Source organism: Colossoma macropomum, unplaced genomic scaffold, assembly GCF_904425465.1.
Source record: "Colossoma macropomum unplaced genomic scaffold, Colossoma_macropomum, whole genome shotgun sequence".
In the NCBI taxonomy this organism is placed as follows: Eukaryota; Metazoa; Chordata; class Actinopteri; order Characiformes; family Serrasalmidae; genus Colossoma; species Colossoma macropomum.
This window is the reverse complement of record NW_023494796.1, coordinates 9,591,440-9,611,884: the sequence shown is the minus strand read 5'-3', so window position 1 is coordinate 9,611,884 and position 20,445 is coordinate 9,591,440. Positions and strand designations below refer to the sequence as shown.

General features: G+C 39.2%; 1 protein-coding gene across 1 annotated transcript in view; it reads left to right on the top strand.

The window, feature by feature from the left end:
* The first annotated feature begins 811 nt into the window (after window positions 1–811).
* dnah6 (dynein, axonemal, heavy chain 6) overlaps window positions 812–20,445 on the top strand; it is a 139,079-nt gene continuing 119,445 nt past the window's right edge. The window contains exons 1-19 of the mRNA XM_036582911.1: window positions 812–1,075; window positions 2,349–2,543; window positions 5,867–6,147; window positions 7,039–7,306; window positions 8,781–8,915; window positions 9,486–9,600; window positions 10,724–10,838; window positions 10,980–11,148; window positions 11,672–11,782; window positions 12,225–12,335; window positions 13,074–13,163; window positions 14,199–14,319; window positions 14,575–14,726; window positions 15,499–15,651; window positions 15,774–16,025; window positions 17,157–17,285; window positions 17,430–17,543; window positions 18,604–18,747; window positions 20,123–20,278. Of these exons, the coding sequence (XP_036438804.1) occupies window positions 812–1,075; window positions 2,349–2,543; window positions 5,867–6,147; window positions 7,039–7,306; window positions 8,781–8,915; window positions 9,486–9,600; window positions 10,724–10,838; window positions 10,980–11,148; window positions 11,672–11,782; window positions 12,225–12,335; window positions 13,074–13,163; window positions 14,199–14,319; window positions 14,575–14,726; window positions 15,499–15,651; window positions 15,774–16,025; window positions 17,157–17,285; window positions 17,430–17,543; window positions 18,604–18,747; window positions 20,123–20,278 (3,075 nt within the window). The remainder of the gene's footprint in view (window positions 1,076–2,348; window positions 2,544–5,866; window positions 6,148–7,038; window positions 7,307–8,780; window positions 8,916–9,485; window positions 9,601–10,723; window positions 10,839–10,979; window positions 11,149–11,671; window positions 11,783–12,224; window positions 12,336–13,073; window positions 13,164–14,198; window positions 14,320–14,574; window positions 14,727–15,498; window positions 15,652–15,773; window positions 16,026–17,156; window positions 17,286–17,429; window positions 17,544–18,603; window positions 18,748–20,122; window positions 20,279–20,445) is intronic.

The window sequence follows — 20,445 nt, the reverse complement described above, 5'->3', positions numbered from 1 at the left end:
ACGCTTTAAAACACGTCGGAGATGTTTTAATGATCTGTCTTCGCAGGTGGAGCCATTAAAAGCGCGTTAGTGTGTTTTAGAAGTGCTGTTGCGCTGCTGTGAGTTAAGAGACCGGAGCGGCGTCAACACAAACACTGTGAGTTTTACTGTTTACCTCCGAATAAACCGACACGATCTGACATCTTAGCGAGCTAGAGTCAACAGAAATCAACATGCCGGCTAGTAAACCTGCATTTATATAGGTTTATTTATAAAAAAGTATATATTTATATAGATTTATTTATAAAAAAGTATATATTTATATATGTAGCTGTAACATATTGAGGTGGAAAAGGGGAGGTGGAAAAACTGTACTGTACAGAAGTGTAGTGACCAGAGGGAGTGACAGTGACAAAATAAGCCACTTCTACTGATGTTAAATGATTGAATATGTATTAAAAAGCATATATAATGAAAAACATACTGAACAAGTTTGATAAAGTGTGTGAATGTTGTTAAAGTGTCAAAATGTACTCTTCACTTTCTGTAAACAGCTGATCTTATAAGCCAGCCTACCATAGAATAATTAAATACTATGGAATATAATGTGTTGCATGCAACTTTGATTGTTTTTGAATGGCTGTGTGTAACTGAAGCCTCAGAAGCTCATCTAGGATCAGTTATTATCATTGGTTATGTTAACTGAGGCTGATCCTGCACTAGCACCTTCGGTCTGAGACAGCTGATAATTATGGACCATTGTCTTTGGCCAGATTCGTCTCCAAGTGAGGAACAGAAGAAACCTGGAAAAGTGTGAGAGCGAGTCCTGATCATGACCTCCTCGCTCTCCCAGAGAGAGTCACTGCGTGGTCAGACTGGATCAGGCCGTGAGGATGCTGGGCGGAGGATGGTGGGGATGTCCACACCTCTTTCATTAGCCCTCACTCCGGTGGACACAGAGCTGCTGAGATCCAGGCTTGTTTCAGCAGGACCCAGCAGTGTCCAGCGAAACCCAGATGCCCTGGTGTTCACTCACAGCACCAAGGCTCAGGAGAGACGGCGGACCACTCAAAGGCCTGCCCAGCTGGAGATACTGGTGAGAGAGAGCGCCAGGCGAGACCATTTTGTGTTAGAATTATTACTCTTGACTGAACAGTTATTACTCATTTGTTCATTTAGCTATCACTAATGCACTTATTGCTGCTTTTCAAACATACAACATTTCCTCCTCCTAGTCACCTAGACTTTCAAAAGGATATTCTTAATTAAATATTTCCTTTATTGTTTTTTTTTAAATAAAAGAGTTTGATGTGAACATTGGTAACATTTCTCTACCCAGTCCAATGTTCTCTACCCAGTCCATACAAGCTGTACATGGAAACTAAGCTACAAAAACAGCTTATTTTAAATTCAACTTGGTGATGTCATAACCATGAACATGTTTGCGTATGACCACCTATTCCCTACAGCAGTTTAGCTTCGCCCATTTGTGTCAAAGTGATGCTGAGTGTTGTTACCGCAGACAGTCTGTAGCAGAGTTATTGGATTGGAAGATGTGGAAAAAATGATTAAACGTTGTGCTGTTCCTGTCTGTCAGGAAGCAAATGGATCACCGTGGCCTTCCAAAGCATTCAGACACCCAAAGAAAAGGAGCTGAAGTTTATTTTGCACTCCTTAGGATTTTAGTTTAGAGTCTAGATATCACCATGGGCTGCTTTTTCAGTAAGGGCAGCCAATCAGAACAGAGGGCATTTACATATATCAGTCTTAAAAGCACAGTAAGCCAGCCTGTTTGATTCTAAGGGATACAGAGTGGGTGGAAAAAGGCCAAGTAAAAATTAATTACGACCATTGCTGGTTCATAAAACTGCAGATATTATACATTTGAGGAAATAAAAATAAACCACAATAATTATATAACATATTTACATACATACATACATCATCTAAACCGCTTATCCTTCTGGGTCGCGGTGGGGTGCTGGAGCCTATCCCAGCTGTCATTGGGCGGAAGGCAGGATACACCCTGGACAGGTCGCCAGTCCATCGCAGGGCAATATAACATATTTAATATAATATATTAAAATATTATCAGATATAAATATTGGTGACAAAAACTGAAATACTTAAAAAGTACATATCTAGCAAAATGAAATCTATGCAACTGCTTAATAGTTTTTTGTTACTGTTTTATTTAACATGTTGATTTTTAATCTTTTTTAAAATAAGTTCCTAAACTTTTGACAGACAGTGTACATGCAGTGCAGTTTATATATGCGCTGTCTGCTTTCTTCATTGTATATAATATCTTGTACGTTCTTATCAGAATTGTAGTGTAATAACAGCATGCTGACTCTGCTCTGTTCCAGCCGGCACTGAAGCAGTATCAGGAGCGTAACCAGCCTGAGTTCATCCACAGGAAGAACAGAGAGAGGCTTATTAGTGCTGGCTGGAAGCCCCCTTCCCCCTCCTCTGCTGGCATAGAGAGATCGGACCCCTCCTCGGAGAGACGGCCATCCACTCTACAGTTACCGCAGATACCTGACCACCTAAAAGAAAGACAGGTCTGCATCTCATTCAGTGCTGTTTTATTCATATTAAAATTTTAGTTTTCTCATTTGGTCTTCAGTAGATTAAAATCACTGAGGCCAATGCCTGGTGACGGTCAACCATGGGAACAGCACCCGGTGACAGTAAAAGCTCATTTACCACCATAAATACACCACTCATTTAACACATTTTTTTCATGCAAACCATAGCAAGACACTAGCGCATAGCTGCACTTTTAAATATCTGGTGTGATATGCCATGTTAATATCACACCTGTTGTATCTAGCATAGAGATTGTGAAAACCAGCTGTTGAGTTGAGCTGGTTAAACTCGCTCAGGGAGGCAGGGCACTGGGTGCTGTTGTGACAAGCAGATATCATATACAAAAAGCTGCCTATGTACTATGTGGGGTACTTTTCAGGACATCCTTAGACCACAGTGTGAAGTTTCAGTCATCAGGCAACACAGCTTTTATTTAACTCATTATAAATCTGAATCTGTCAAATTGCCTTTCAAAGAAATCAACAAAAACAAAAGAGGTTAGGGTTTAGGACAAACACCAATATCCCAAAATAACATACCCTATAAATTATGACTTTGAATATATTTAGCTTATCACTATCTCAATTAATGTCTTGGGTTTAATACATTATAACAGAATCTTTGTATGATCTAAATAATTGATTATGAATGGTCTATACACATTACATGATAATTAGCTTACTGTGCTACAAAACGTTGTAGCGTTGGCTTGTCAGAAAAAACGTCTGGCATCTGGAGAGGATACCTACTGGAAGAATGTATTTCAGTCCATTAGCGTCTTAAAGCAGTTTAAAACTCTAGTAAAAGCCAAAATAAATCATTGTTTTCTTTGTTTATGGCCAGCATGTTCTTCCCACCAGTTGTAAGCAAGCAAGCAAAGTTTATTTATATAGCGCTTTTTACAACAGGTGTTGTCACAGAGCAGCTTTACAGAAAAATCGGCATTACAGAAAGAAATCCGGGTCCAAACCCCCATGAGCGTCACCAGTGGCGCCAGTGGCAAGGAAAAGCTCCCTAAGAGCAGGAGGAAGAAACCTTGAGAGGAACCAAGACTCAGAAGGGGAACCCATCCTCCTCTGGTCGACACCGGGTAGCAAAACATTGTTAGTATAAGGTATTGTAGTACACAACGGGGAAAACAGGTGGAGCAATGGTTAAATTGATTAGTTTAGTTTAAGCAGCAGCATGAAGCCCAGTGGTGGTCAAGCCGGTCCAGAGGGCTGGCGAGCAGTGGGCACCCGATCAAGGCAGGCGAGGCAACAGCATCAGACGCACAGGAATGGCAGCTGTTCAACTCGGCAAAGAAAAGAAAGAAAGGAAAAACACACAGAGAGTCAGTTCTGTAAAGAGTCACTGATCACAGGTTACAGTATAACAGAGCAGCAGAGACTCTGTCAGGTCTGGATCTGACAGGGAGATCTAAAGGCTTGACTACACAAGTAAGTTTTTAGCCTAGACTTAGAGACTGAGGCTGTGTCTGAGTCCCGAACATTAACAGGAAGATTATTCCAAAGCTGGGGGGCTTTGTATGAGAAAGCTCTCCCCCCTGACATAACTTTATTAATTGTAGGTACTAATAGTAAGCCAGCACCTTGTGATCTAAGTAGGCGTGATGGTTCATAGTGGGAGAGAAGTTCACTCAGGTACTGAGGGGCAAGTCTGTTTAGAGGTTTATAGGTCAGTAATAGAATTTTATAGTCAATGCGAAATTTAACTGGTAACCAGTGTAGGGTTGATAAAACTGGGCTGATATGGTCAAATTTTCTGGTTCTAGTAAGAACTCTGGCTGCAGCGTTCTGGACTAGCTGAAGCTTGTTAAGGCTTTTGCTGGGACATCCCGCCAGCAGGGCATTACAGTAGTCTAGCCTTGAAGTAATAAATGCATGAACTAACTTTTCTGCATCCTGTAGAGATAATGCATTTCTCAATTTAGCTATATTGAGGAGATGCAGGAAGGCTGTTCTAGTAATATTAGTTATATGTGCGTCGAAGGACAGATCAGGGTCTATAATGACACCAAGGCTTTTTACAGTTGAACTTGATGCTACTGAGAAATTGTTAAGTTTAAGTGTAAAATTAGACAGTTTGTTTCTAGCTGCTTTTGGACCAAGAAGCAGAACCTCTGTTTTATCCGAGTTAAGAAAGAGAAAGTTACTCGACATCCAGTCTTTTATGTCTTGTGATAATGTTACTAAATAACGGGCCTGAAAAATACTAGGAGTACCAGCAAAGGTGGCTTTAAACATTCAAATTAACACTTTTCTACATTCACATGTGCGTTTTCTCACTGAATTCTACGAATATTTGCATGTGCGCTTTTGTAGTTCGTCAGACAACAGAGCAAGAATTTTTGATTTGTATTGTGCACTGATCTGTGGCTGTAATTTCACTAGGCAGGATTTGAGTTTCAGTTAACTAGGTAACCAACGCTGAAGAGGAAAGAGGTCAAAGACGATTTTATTACTGTTCAAAAGTTAGGAACATGAGATATTAATCATTAATGTTAATATATATGTTAATATTAATTAACTACATGTCATATTAATAATTATTTTATTTAATTACTTAATAATTAACCTATATGATGTAGGCTGGAATGTTGTGAACTATAGAAACAATGTTATAAACCAGACAGTGTATCTTTAAAGGTATTGTCATTATATTGTTATGATTATTATTTCATATTTGAAGTTTTTGGGAACTATTAAACTACAAGAAGTCATATGTAATTATTTAAATGATACATTTCCTACTTGTCTTTTTTGTGAGGTTTGCTCACTTTTCCAGTTATCTGTAGCTCTCTTCATCATTCTGGACACATCTAACCTTTCTTTTCAGATAAATCATTTCAAAGCTATAAAGTTACATAGTACTAGCATCATATTACAACCCTATTTCCAAAAAGCAGGGATGCTGTGCAAAATGCCCATTTTGTTGCAACATGTTACCTCAAAACATGTTGCTGGCATCTGATTCAAAATGGGCATACATTTTTCAAACAACTATAAAATGTATTAATTTCAACATTTCATATATTGTCTTTGTGCTATTGCCAATTAAATTAGGGTTTAAATGATTTGCACATCATTGCAGTTTGTTCTTATTTACATTTTGCACAGCATCACAACTTTTTTGGAAACAATGTTGTAGGATCATTTTAAATGTAAACCTGCAACAAAATGAGTTCTGATAACAGTGACACCAAGCTTTTGGATGGTGATTTCAGTTCTTTGAATGGAATTTCAATAAGGCAGTATTAAGTCCTGAGCTGATCTGTTTAACATGTGTATTTCAGGTGCAGCTGACTCAGAGCATGCTCAGCTCTGCCCCTCCACCCAAAAGACCAAAGAGTTCCCCTAAACAACGCATCACCACCTTGGCACCCATTAGCCACACCCCCTCTCCACCGCTGACCAATCCGCAGCTCTTCAGCTCAGTAGAGGAAGTGATCCGTGCTCAAATACGCTCCCCTTCTGAAATCGCGCATGTCATCCGGAGCAACCCGGACCTGGGTTTCCTCTACATGACATCAGCAGCCCCCAAATCATCCATCAAATATGATCCATACAAACTCAAGTACGATTTTTAACAATTAATAATTAACAATTGACAGAATACAAACTGAACTAAAAACTGAAAACTAAATAATTCATAGTAAGCACTAAATAATTGCTGGTCGCAGTTGCTGAACACTTTATAATATTACTGAATCATTCATAAAAGTTACTGAGTAATTCATAGTAGATACTGAATAATTCATGACATTACTGAATAATCAGCCTTAACAATGCAACCAACCTACACATCATGCAAACATGGCTACCATTATGCAATGGTGATTAGGTGGGTTTTATAGGCAGCGAATCAGTCAAGTGATATTAACACCCAGGAACTCCACAACGAAGGTGATGGCATGATAAAATGTAGAATAAATGGAAAGGCTAATTTAATGAAATAAAGTTTGAAATGGTATAGCCTGTAAAACCCACAAAATACCAGCTAGCTAACAGCAAAACAGCGGAATTTAACAGATTTTTCAAGATTTCTTCAATTGTCAATGAGTAGCTCAGAGTGTTTTGATGTGAAATGGTTCATTTTAAAGAAACTTACTGACTCAGATTTTCTTGAGAGTGGTGGTGATAGGAACCAGGATTCCTGACATCTACAACACAAATATAGCCATTTTATTTACTATAAAACCAACCATACCATATACCAACCATATCTTTTAAGTATTTATATGTGATGTAAATAATGATACAGTAGCAGGAATCCAAAAGCATGTTTTATTTGGGGAAATAACATTCTATTAGGTTGCATTTGACAACCCAATGTGACGTGGTTCCTTTAAACATCATTACTGTAAAGTCTGTAATTTCCACACTGAATGGCTTTGTTTACATTTATCTACTACATATGTATAATATATTCAATAAAATAACGCCATGTTCTCTGTTTTACTGACAGGATTGTGACATATGAAAAAATCAACAAGTCGGACTACTACACGATCAGCGCTCAGGGGGTGACGCACTACTGTGAGGGCCAAGTGGACTTCCTGCCCCTGGCGCGCTGGGAGCAAGAGTTCCGTTACCACCGGCGGCTCCTGCGCATCCCAGTCTTTGCCCTCTTCCGCAAGTGGAAGGCCTTTCGTGTGTGGCGCACCAACGTGCGCTCCAAAGCCATCAGCAAGTGCAAACGCTCGCTGCAGGAGCGCCTCTTCATCGTCAACGAGGTGAGAGAGAGTGTTTGTTTATGCTTAAGAAACTAGTAACTCACTCCCTCATATTTAGCAGACTGAAAATGGTGAGATAGCAATAAGCTAAATATATACAAATTCATATTTTTTATTTTTAAGATTTTTAGATGTCTTTTAAAGTAAATGTTGAAAGATTTAGATTTATTATTAGTGTAATTTTTACATAAAACTTTATTTAAAAACGTTGTTCCATGTTTTCATGTCACCACAAAACACGAAGAGTTTTACTTCATAGGCGGAGCCTTATTTTAGCCACACACCTGCATTTTAAAGCAGGAAGTGTGACGGCATCCCTGTCCCTCATGGTCACATGAGTAGGTTAGAGCACATTGATCACATTATTTTGAAGTAAAAAAAATATTTTTTGTTGAAAATATTATGATTTTATGTGTGTACATCTTCAAAGCTGTACTGGCTAGCATTTTTGAGTTCTGCACAAATTTTGCTGAAATAGTTCCTACTGAAACAGCCACTACTAAGTCTTTTAACCTGTTTAATAGAATGATCCCATATCAGAATGTTATTTTTATCAGTGACAGTGTGTGCCCTTGTTTTTTCTCTACCATATTAGAATTATTTTATACATTTATCTGTCACCAAATAGATTTTATTTTAGTGAAAACATTGATTCCAAACTCTATCTTATGGTTAATCCTCCAAAATAATGCTGACAGCATTAGCAGTGTTTGCCTGCTGCTTCAAAAAGCAGGTACAGCTACTAAATTATATAGTAACAAAAGCCGCTAGATGCATTAATTTTAACACTTAACTCAATCACTGAACCCCAGAACTCTATAGTTATGACTTATTCAAAATATGTTTCAGATTGTGATGGAAAGTGATGATTACCCTGCAGTACTGATGTCTACTAAATGGCAGAATGTGTTTAATTTGTTTTCAATTTCAGTTATGCATATTATAACGTCAGCATTGGTGGTTTGCGTTGAGATCCCGCCCCTCTGAGAGCTCCACCAATCGTCACATACAGAAGCCGAGCTCCAAGACGGGACAAAATTGCACTGTAAAAGCCTTCAGTCCAATAAATGTTTTATGAAAAAAAATATCATAATATTTTTCAAAAAGCACAGCGACAAATATTAACATATAAAGTGATTCCAAACTTTTGAACAATAGTGTAGAGTGTATATACGGCTTGATTTTCTCCTCTCTCTCAAAGATGAAAGCTTCAGGTACTGTGTGTCTAACAGGGACAGATTTGGTGTCTACCAGGTCTTCCAGGTGGTTGTTAGGAGTCCCACATTCTTTGAAGCTTTTAATCATTTTTGAATTCCAATTTATTATTTTCCTTTGAATTCTTTTTGCAGGTGGATTGTTTTACAAATAATGTCCTGTTGTTTGTTTTTGCACAATTCTGCATATTGTAAAAATGTCTTTAAGTGTCACTGATTCCCCCCCCCTTATGTGTAATGTGTGTAATGTTGCCTTGCAGTCTCTGCGACCGGCGCTGATTGACATCAGAGAGATGTGTTATCGCATCAGTGACATGGGCCTGTGCAGAATAGAGAAGGATCACACCTACAGACTGCAGGACTTTCAGACTGCCCAGTACATTCAACTCCAAGAGGTCAGAAACATTTACATGTATGGAATTTAGAGATGTGTTGTTCACTCAGAGAATGTGTCCCGTCTAGGCCTCTCGTTTGGGTCATAAGTATTTAAAACCGTTCAAAATGAGGAACAAACATGTTGAGATAATGATAATTTATTCCAGCATCTCTATGGGATTCTAATAGTATGTTAGTACTATACTAACTTTGATTAACATGAACATTTTTGCATGAAAACATTATACGTTAAATGCTGTTATTTGAAGTTATTCCAAGGCTTATCTCAAGCTTGCAAAAGATATATTATCATATGTTTGTTTTATCATATGTTGCACTTGTTAGGGAAGAGCACTGACGCAGAGCTGCCAATGTTTTCTATTCCTAAAAACTGACTGAAACCTGGTTAGACTAGTTGCATTCACAGTCAGTGATGTATCTTGGACTTCCTGAAGGCCTAGAGTGTTTTAGTGCCACCCACTGTATATCAAATTGTGAGCACTTGGTTCCCCTCTTCCTAATTATTTTGATAGTTGATATGATAACCCTGATTGTGTGTGTGTGTGTGTCTGTGTTTGTGTGTGTTGTAGGTGTCCTCTCGTCTAGAGGAATTTAGGGAGCTGGTAAAGGAGGTAGCAGGGGCCGCCTGTCGCACAGCCATGCTGGAGGCTGGATACACACCTGATTACGGCAACTCTGAGACTGGTTCGCGCACACATACATACACATACACACGCATACACACACATACACACACATAAACACGCATACACATGCATACACACACATAATCTCATGTTTGTTTTACATTACTAGTGAGGGCTTCCAGTTATTTCTGTTAATTTTTATATGACTGTAGCCAAGTAACACTACACCTACACCTAAACCTAACCTTAACCTTAACATCCATATTCAGGGTCAAATGAAAATGCTGTGCCATTCTGTGCAAGAGCAGCTCAAGTGTTCTTAAAAAGTACATATATATATATATATGGAGGGCCATTGGGTGGAGTGGGAAGTGTCCTCTAGTGGTGGGAGGGCCATTACTGAGATAGTCCGGGCTCTCCTGACCACCCACTGTAGACACTTGCAGCCCTGTGCAGAGCAGTTTCCAAACCAGACTGTGATGGAGCTGGTGAGAATACTTTCAGTGATGCGCCTGTAGAAGTTCTGGCTGACTTGCCAGCTCTCTTGAGCCTTCGCAGAAAGTGCAGTCATTGTTGTGCGTTCTTAACCAGTTGTGTTGAGTTGTGTGAGACCAGGTGAGATCTTCACTAATGTTGACAGCAAGAAAATTTGAAGGTGCATCCTCTCTCTACCTCCGTCTAATGAATGAGCAGTGGTTTGTGCTGCTCTGCCTTCCTCTGATAGTCCACAATCATCTCATTTGTTTTGTCAGCATTTCCTTCTGTACCAGTGGCAAGACCCACATGTCATTACACTGAACGCTCCTGCCACCAGTTTCTCTTTTCTTAAAGTGAACATAGCTGACCACATATTAAAGTACAATTATGCTTGACCACTGATGTGTGTTTTGGACTGTATTTTTTATACAGTCTGTCTAGACAGTGACACCACAATATGTAAAACTCTGTGGCATGCGTGAGCTGGTTGGGCAAACATGAGCTCCACTGTGTGGATTTGTGTCCAAAGCTTTACCCAAATGCCTAGAAAAAAGGAATCGATTCTTGCTGGGATTGACACCCAGCCGTTGCTGTTATCCTCTCCTCCAGGAAAGGGCTTGTCTTCATAATGTTCAGAAATTAGGAAACAGAAACATCACATGACTATAATGCAAGGATAACTTGTTTTTTTGTGTGTGTGTTAGATGGGGGTGAAAGTAAACCCTGTGCTGATTTGGAGCTGTTGTATGAAGAGGCTTCAGAGAAGATGAGCTACACAGAGCAGGCCAACAAGAGATACCACTGCAGTCGCCTCACATGGTGAGCGTGTTGCTCTCACTCTATGGTAAACCTAACAGAGTACAACTCACAAAACAGCAGTGTGTTAAACAGTTTGTTTGTAGTTGTATTTGTGTGTACCTGGTTGTTTTATTGAGGCTGTGTTTGTATGCGTGTGTGCAGTTTTATCCGCCTGGCTGATTACCTGATATTGAACACCATGCATGTGCTGGTTGTCAACTCCGTCAGCAAACTGCTGAGTGTGCTTCAGGACCAGAACACGCACACACCCTCACACTCACTCATGCAAAGCTGGGCCAGCGGAGAGGCTGACAATCAAAACCAGAGGAAGGTGAGCATATGTGTAGCGTCCTGTACACTGGGTTGGCAATTTTAGATGAGGTACACTCATTGGCCTTTTTATTAGAAACACCTACCATGACAGCAGCCCATCTGTCATATTTATCAGCCCCCCTCCACCTATTAGTAGACGGTGACCATCAGAATGTCTAAAAACCCCATTAACACTCTGGTGGTCTGAATGGTAGAGGTGGTCAGATGGGCTACAGTCAGTAACTGTAAACCTACAGTCATGAAGCCTCCATTTCATGAACTCATCACAGCTATATATCATCATACAGCAGTGTTTACTACAGAAATCACTTTGTAAGTAATCTTTTTTTCATAGAATTGCAATTTGTACAAACGTGCATTAGTGAGATCCTGCTGGTGTGGGTTTCCTCTTTTTCAGTGATGCAGACAAAGCAACTTGAGTGCAAATACCTCAGCCTAGTGGAGAATGATAATTACAGCTGTGGATAGCCTGTTTATCATAAGGCAGTTGACTGAGAACTTGGATTTCATGTATGTTACAGAACAGTGTAGCAGAACAGATCACAGATGCTTCACTTCTGCCAATGTTCATCACAGAGCTGATGCTGGAAACTCACATGCTGTCCTTCCAGCCTTCCATCGATGACTTCCAGGTGTGTCTGTTTACGTTTACCTGTGCACCAATCACTACTCAAAACAAAAACAAATAAACTCAATGATTTGGAAGCTACTTGCATGTTTTATCATTTAAGGGTAAAATCCTGAAATAAACAAACCTGAATATGTCTAGAATATGTGGGCCTTCATATTTAATTAGCTCCTTATATGGTTGTAATCTAATCCTGTTCATTGAACTGTTTGCATGTTTTAAAAAAATATGTGACAGACATAGTTATATACAGTATTTCAATTCTTTAGGACATACAATTAACTTATTTATAAAATATCTTTATTTACTGTATTTTAAAGCGCACAGTGGCATGAAGGCATATCTATGAAGACATGTCTATGTCGTCAATATGTGTATGAAAATGTTTTGATTGAGTAAGGAATGAATTTTGGTCAGTGTATTGATGAATACTGTTTGTGTGTCAGGAGTGCTCAGCGGAGATCATCTCCCGCTTCCAGGAGACAGTGCTGTCTTTGGAGCCTCTGGTGCCTGACTCTTACTTTCACGCCTTCACTCAACCCATCATTAACAACAAGGTAGAACACTTCTGACTCTCAACTCACTGTTTACAGCAATTTGCAACACTACTGAAACACAACTCATTATGTGAGAGCAAATTATAATACTTACAATAATATTAGCATTATATTATTTATATATAATATTATGATAATTATAATTTCAATACTGGAATGATTATTTAATGTTCTTAATCACTGATAGATTGTCTATCTATATATACTGACCTCTAACTTATCAACAACAAAGTATAGCACTATAGAGTGTAACTACCATAACTTAATTATTGACTATTGTAAATTAATCAGAAGCTTCTATGAATTATTTAGTAACTACTATAAATGATTCAGTATCTACTATGAATTAATCAATAAGTACTATATATTTTTTTTAGAAAGCAGCGCATCGCTCCCCATATCAACAGAGTGCAGAGTAGTAGGAAATATCTTTAGTATTCTTTAACAGCACATCTGTTTGAGAGTATTACATTTTTGCTTCCATCAAGCGATGATTTGCTGGGAATTAGCATCATTATGAATGAATCAATGGTGTTGTACCAAGTAGAACAGTAAAACTATGAATTTTCTATTTTTTTTTGTGCTTGTTTCTAAAGATATGACACAAACATTACTTTCCAGTGTCTATTAGGATGCATAGAACCAGATAAATTGCCTTTAGAAATTCAATTATAATGCTAATGCATTAATGTGTGTGTGTGTGTGTGTGTGTGTGTGTGTGTGTGTGTGTGTGTATAGATGGAGGAGAAGATGTGCGGTGATGGTCCAAGCTTAGAAGCCACTCTTGAAGCTGACCAGCACCTGCAGGGCATCATCCAAAGCATCAAGGTTATCATTGTCCCATCCATAAACACAAAAGCAACATCAACACAGTGTTCTGCACACCAGGACTGCATGATACGGACACTGAATGCGATGTTTGGGAAAGCTGTGAGATGTTGCGGTCAGCGTTGGCTGGTGGTCAAGTTTGGGTATTAAGTTTGGGTATTAAGTGTGACTGGGACAATATATGAGAAGGGGATGGGAAGGTATTTAGGCCTAACAAATATAGAGAAAAGGTAGTGAATCAGGTATGGTGATTATTTTTTTTTAAATTTATTATTAATTACTTAACCCCTTATTACACACCTGTATAGCAAAAGAATAGGTGAACTAGTTTGCACTAGTCCCTGTAGTTACTGCATAATAAGCCTTAGTATGTAATAAGCCTGAGACCAGGTGTGGTTTGACCCTTTAACCCCTTAAAATCCCTTTGTGCAGTCGTGTCTTCTATTTTGCAAACATAAATGGCCTTAGGTCTTGACAAATAGGCAATTATTACAACTACAATTAAATATTTTTTCTTTTTTATGTCAGAAAACTTAACCAAAAATAAAATACTCTCACTAAGGGATGGCTTTATCAAAAATTGAAGGACTTTAAGCTTTAGCCTCTCCAAATATTTGTTCAAAAGCTGCGGTGGGGTCAAGAGTGAATCAATTAATGGTCCGTGTTACCACAGTTTCATTGACTAACATTATTGAATGAAATTTTAAAATGTTGCTGTCCAGCCAACCAAATTTTTCATTTTTTAGCATGTCACTCAGCGGCCTAGGACATTTTACTTAAATTGAATTGATTTTACTAATTAATGCTAATGAGGGGTTCATTGTGTTGCTAATTTGAATGACAAATAATTAAAAAATTCAACATAAAGGCCATTCCAGAATTTTCACGACGTATCTACCATTAGAAGTTTAGAAAAGTACCAATTTGTACATCCAAATGTTTGTTAAGAAAGTGACTACATGTTTATTATGATCGAAGATACATCCCACCAACATGAAAGGAACCTACAATTTTACTTGTTTGGTTTTTTTCCAGGATTCTGTTCAGTTTGCGTTTGATGCTGCGAACACGTACGCCCGTACGTTTGAGCCTTTCCGTCTCTTCTACAAGCAGAATGAAAGCCTGGATCTGAACGCTCTTAAAGAGCAAGAACATGGTAGGGCAACCATCACTACCTTCATCACCATCAGACCTTTCATGTTTACCTGTGCACATTGATGTGGATCGAAACTCCCTTCATAATGGTAGTAAAACTCTGCTTTTGCTTTGTTTTAATGACTTTTTCATTGGTTACTGCAGTCAAATCAGAGCTGGATTTGGATATTAGCATAGCACTATTCAGCTACATTAATATGTAGTTATTTGGAAACCTTCATAACAGTAGTGATGTATGTTTGTGTGCGTGACATAGAAGTGGGCTTTTTCGAGCAAAGTCTGGAGAAGTATCACCAGCAGCATAAGGAGGCTCTGGCCATCATGCCAAAGAGACACTTGGGGATGCTCCTGGTGGACACCTCACAGCTAAAGAGCAAACTGACCCCATCCCCACTGCGCTGCCTAGAGGTTACACAGATATACACACACACATATACACACACACACACACCTACACACACATCCCCCCCCACACACACACACTCCCACATACACACATACAATGATGTTAACGTTATTTTCAATCTAGTAAGTAAATGTAGTAGAATCTGACCTGACCACTGAGTTTCATACCTACATACATAAAAAGTTTCAAAATTACTAAACATCTTTTTTAAGCCTTTAAAAACAATCACTGAATTCTACGAGCCAATTAATATACATAAGAGAGTATCAAACAGATATCTATTTTAATAATTGCTGGAGAAACAGCAGTAAATTATATTAACCCTTTAATGTCCATTTGAATTGCCTTAGATTTATATGTTGTGTGAACTTTCTGAGCACCGATCTGAAGACTTTTTTTATCGATCAAACTCTGTAGCCAAAAAGTGCAGATTATTAGATATTATTATATCAAATCTTTTTAAATATGTGTACGTATATGTGCACACGTACCCGGCCGGGTGGCCAGGGCCCGTTCTGTGTGTAGTTTGTATCTTCATTTTTAGTCTTGCTAACCAGTGAAATATTGAAATTGATTATTTTGACATTATTAACAAATATTCAAAATATGTTGAGTAATCAATCAATAGAAGTCAAGTTGCACAGAAATTTCTTTATTTAATGCGGCTGACAATCTACAGCTAGCTGTACAAAAAGTTTCACCATGTAAAGGCAACTCAAAAAAATGTCACAGTCACCAATATAGATTCTTACTACTCACTCCTGCCCCCTGCAGGCCATTAATGACATGCTGCCTCTGCTGGCCAAGAAAAAGATGGACGCCATCATCGCTGAGGCACAGGATGCCCAGTTCAAACTGGAAGTCATTCCCACGGTGACCACTGAGTATGTCAACTCCCTCACCTTCCTAGAGGAGATCCAGGAGCGGGTAAGTGACAGAAACGCGTGATCTGCATGTCCCTTCATACATTTATATCTCTCTCATAGTATTTGGGTTACTAAGTGTTGGAGAAGATTATCTGGTAAAATGAATATCTCTCTCTCTCTCAGATTGAAGTGCTGGACGAGCAGATGGAGACAGTGTGTCAGATGTATAAGCTGATTGACAGCTACTCTGTGCCGACCCCACCAGAAGACTTTGCCGTGTTCGCCACTTTGCGTCCGTCGGTAACGGCTGTGAAGAACGCCATCGATAAAGCGTTAGGAGAGAAAGACGCAAACGTTGGCAAATTCTGTCAGCACCTGCAGCAAGACATCACTGAACTCAACAAGGAGGTGAAGAGGGTCAAACAGCAAGCAGAGGTAAGTGCTCACACCACACCTACACATACCATTTTTACATCATTTGCTATTATAGTTTTATTGTGGAATAATACCTGACCATATTCTACTGCTGAAACACTTACATTTAGTTAATAAATGTTTGCAATAATTGGATCAGTAACTAAATAATAAAGAAAAGCTTCAAAATGCTACTTTAAGAAACTTTTATTTGATTTTATGATAGTAGAAGTTAATTTTTAAAAAGAAGCATCAATTTTACCACAAACAATGTCAGGTGATACAACCCACATTTGTTAAAAATATTACATTTTGAAGTGATTTACTACAAATGAAAACATGTATAAACGTATCTGTTTACTTGAACACTTGTATAGACCTTTGTCCTTGAAAACACATTCACACAATGGTTCAAATAAATAAGCATTATTATAATAATTACAATTTTTCTTGGTTTTCCTGGGGTCACACTTTCTGACTTGGTAAACTGAACCATTTTATTCAATGTCTTGTCTATTCTGCAATACAACCATTTTTTTAAAAACTTTTTTGCTGTCGGTGGCGCCACATGACATTAGAGGAAATCAGGATGTACGGAGAAAAATTCCAGCCAGTTGAATACTGTTAAAGTTAATCTGCATATATAACCAGATGGTCGCAGCTTCTAACATTTTAAGTGACCCTTATTAGTCCCACAACGGGGAAATTTCATGTCCACATTTTAATCCATCTGTGCAGTGAAACACCACATACACACTAGTAAATGCACACACACTAGGAGGCAGTGAACACATTTGCTCGGAGCGGTGGGCAGCCATATCCACGGTGCCCAGGGAGCAGTTGGGGGTTAGGTGCCTTACTTAGGGGCATTTCTGTCATGTACTACTGGCTCAAGGGATCGAGCCGGCAACCTTCTGGTCACAAGGCTGGTTCACAAACCTCCAGCCCACAACTACCCCTGAGTCCAAAAAGACAAGTTTTATTTGGCTGCACTGAAAGTGTATTCACATAAAAGAAGTACTGTACAAGGGTGTAACAGATGTCATGTATTTGTAAAATTATGTAATAGGAAAATAATGGATTTTTTGAGGCGGGTCATTCAGGGGTTGATTTTTTTGCTTCAGTTGCTCTTCTGTCATTTTGAATTCCCAGAACAGGCAGATCCTGGACATCAGTGCTGATCGGGGTAAAGTGCGTATGGTGCTGGGAGAAATCCAGATCTCCATAGACGAACTGCAAGCACAAGCCTTCAGCTACAAATCCTACCAGAAACAGTTTAAGGTCAGTGGGTCAGTCCAGCCACCAGAGGGCACTGTTACTGCACATACCACATGCACATAGTGTACCGTGTGCTCCTTTAGCGATTATTATTACGCTTAGTCTTTGTGTTCACACCCCTGTTTGTCTGATTCTGTGTGTTTATAGGTGGAGGTGACGAAGTATGAGTCTCTGGAGGAGCTGAGTGCTGAGGTGAAACTGAAACATTTGCTGTGGGATGCACTGGAGGAGTGGACCAGCCTGCAGAACACCTGGATGCAGGTCAGTCTTGCAGTCTCACACACATACACACACACATTTTCCTGTTTTCATTCCAGAATTGCAGGTATCAGGATGTTCATTACCATTAATAATAAACGTAAATGGCCTAAACTACTAAAAATGCAGCTAAGTAGCTTAAAAGCTGCCTGTTGTATCCGGAAATCCAATTAAGCTGCAGTTACGATGAAAACATTACATTCATGGTGGCAAATTAGTCCTCGTGCCACGTTTTCTGACTTCCAGACCAAATCTTTAAATCAGTAATTAGTTGGCCATTTAACCTCTACAGTGCCAGAGGTGAAGCAGATCTACCTGGTAAATGTAAATATTTAAATTGCCATCCTGCTTGCATTTTTCTTTGCTTGACCAGATGTGAAATCTGTAACAAAATAACCCTGCTGGTGTGGAGGAGTTGTAGTTTTTGAATACAATGTGCAGTGTGTAAGATTTAGGGGGATCTATTAGCAGAAATGGAATATGGTATACAAAACCATGTTTTTATTACTGTAAAATCACCTGTAATTACAACTTGTTGTGTTTTCCCTGGCTTTGAATAAGCCCTTCATATTTAAATAGGCAGCAGGTTGTCTTTCAACAGAGGCTGCCACGTTTTACAGTAGCCCAGCACAGACAAACCAAACACTGGCTCTGGAGAGTGCCTGTCGTATTTTTACATTGAAGCAGCAGCTTGAATTTGGTGGCGCTTTAGAAGAGTCAGTGGTTGCTGTAGATGCTGGCTGACCATTTTGTGACCAAATTTTGACAAATGGAGGATCGTACTTATTATTTAGCTACACTTCTTTAGAAGGACAGATTCTCTTTCTCAACAGTTTCTTTATTGATGACGTTTGCAGGCATCTGCCTTTTACATAAATTATCTGGACCCAGTTTCGCAAAACATCTGTGCTGAGATCATCTACTCTGGGAGAGGGAGTGTTCACTGTGATGCTTGCTTTACCATTTAAGAATCGCCTTTGTGCTTAGATGCTTTTGGAAATCTAGCTCTGATCACCAGCAGAGTTTTTACGATGATCAGATTATTGTTTTTTTGTTTTTGCAGAGTAAGTTTGATGAGCTGGACCCGGAGCTGCTGAGTGCTCAGGTGAATAAATATGGAAAGTATGTGAACCAGCTGGAGAAAGGTCTTCCACCCAACAGCGTCGTACCTCACCTTAAGGCCGGTGTGGACTCCATGAGGGAGAAGGTGGGCGGGGCTTTCTTGTTCTTTCACTGAGTTGGTCTGAATAAGTGACCCACAATGAGTGCAATGAAAGAAGTTTGCTTGCACTCATTTGCTTATAGGGTTACTCACATAGTGTTGCATATGGGCCATAATCTATTACCAGTCCAATGTTTGAATTATTTGTCATTCAAATTAGCAACACAATGAACCCCTCATTGGCATTAATTAGTAAAATCAATTCAATTTAAGTAAAATGTCCTAGGCCGCTGAGTGACGTGCTAAACTAATACGTTTGTAGGTAGTTGTACTTTCTTGAAATTTTATTGCGTTTTGAACGGCTAATTTTGTGCTTCACGTTACTCTAATGTGCAAATGAGGCTTCTCCTTTTCTCAGCGTTTAAAATCTTGTTAAGTGTGTAGCAGCTACGCAGTCACGTTTTCCTAATGGCAAGTTTGACTGCGTTTTGCTGAAAGATATATAACGTAAAGGAATATGTTGGGGAAAAAATCACTGTTTTGCACTTACCTTAGACGTAGTCGATCAGCCAAGACATGTTTGGTGTCCAAATTTTCCTTCTTTAATGTAGCGCTGGAGCTATGAGGCTAACATTGCTAACAAACACTAGAAGTCAATAGTCACCCAAATCTTTTCCATAAATACATCCCTGAAACCTCTCTCAACCCTCCCAAACCATATGTAGGTCATCTTTAAGGTTGCACAGACTTGCTGAAGTGGTTTAGGACACAGTATGACCTGTAAACTATGTAAATGAACTTCACTGTATAGCTCAACACTCTGCAGACAGCCATTTTGGACAAGATGTATCAATGTTAATCATGTATCTCAGTTTGACAATTATTTATATATGTAGCATCCACACGTCTGCGTGACGAACGTGCACACAAAGAGGAGTTGAATTTCATGCATAGTCATAAACTTAATGAACCTTAAGTTTGCAGTTTCAGCAGGTTGTATTTACAGAAAGGATTTCAGTGATTATTGACTCCTAGTGTTTGTTGGCTACTTCAGCCTTGTAATTCCAACAAAACTGTACATAAAACATATCTTGGCTGAACAGCTTCATCTAGGGTAATTGAAAATGTATGTATTGTTGTTTTCACCAAACCATTCGCTGAACCAGAGTTGTGGATAATGTTTGATTATATTACTGCTATGACAGAGATGTAAATAGATTGCAGTGGGATTAAATAAACTTAGTGAAGGACCAGAGTAGGATTAGCCAATGCTGATCAATTAAAATATGCATGGATCGACTCTCACACTGATATCTCTACTTGACTGATGTTTTGTTGACTGCTTTGTTTTTTATTCCTGAATTCCATCTGTGTTTGTCAGTTCATTTGCGTATGTGTGTGTGTGTGTGTATGCATGTAGCTGCCGGTGATCAGCGATCTGCGTAATCCATGTCTGAAAGCTCGGCACTGGGAGATGTTGGAGGGCATTGTGGGCTCCAGTCTGCTGGAGGAGCCTCTGACACTGTACGCCCTTCAGGAACTCGACATCTTCACCTACAGCCAGGAGATCCAGGAGGTCAGTCAGAGTGAGAGAGAGCAAAATAGAGGAGTGGAAGATTAGAAAGATGGATGGATGGATGGATGGATGGATTGATAGATGGATGGTTGGTTCTGTTATGTATTTGTTGTCCAGTTTGGACCTGTCATGACTGTGAAATACGAGCCTGAGAAAAACAACCCAAA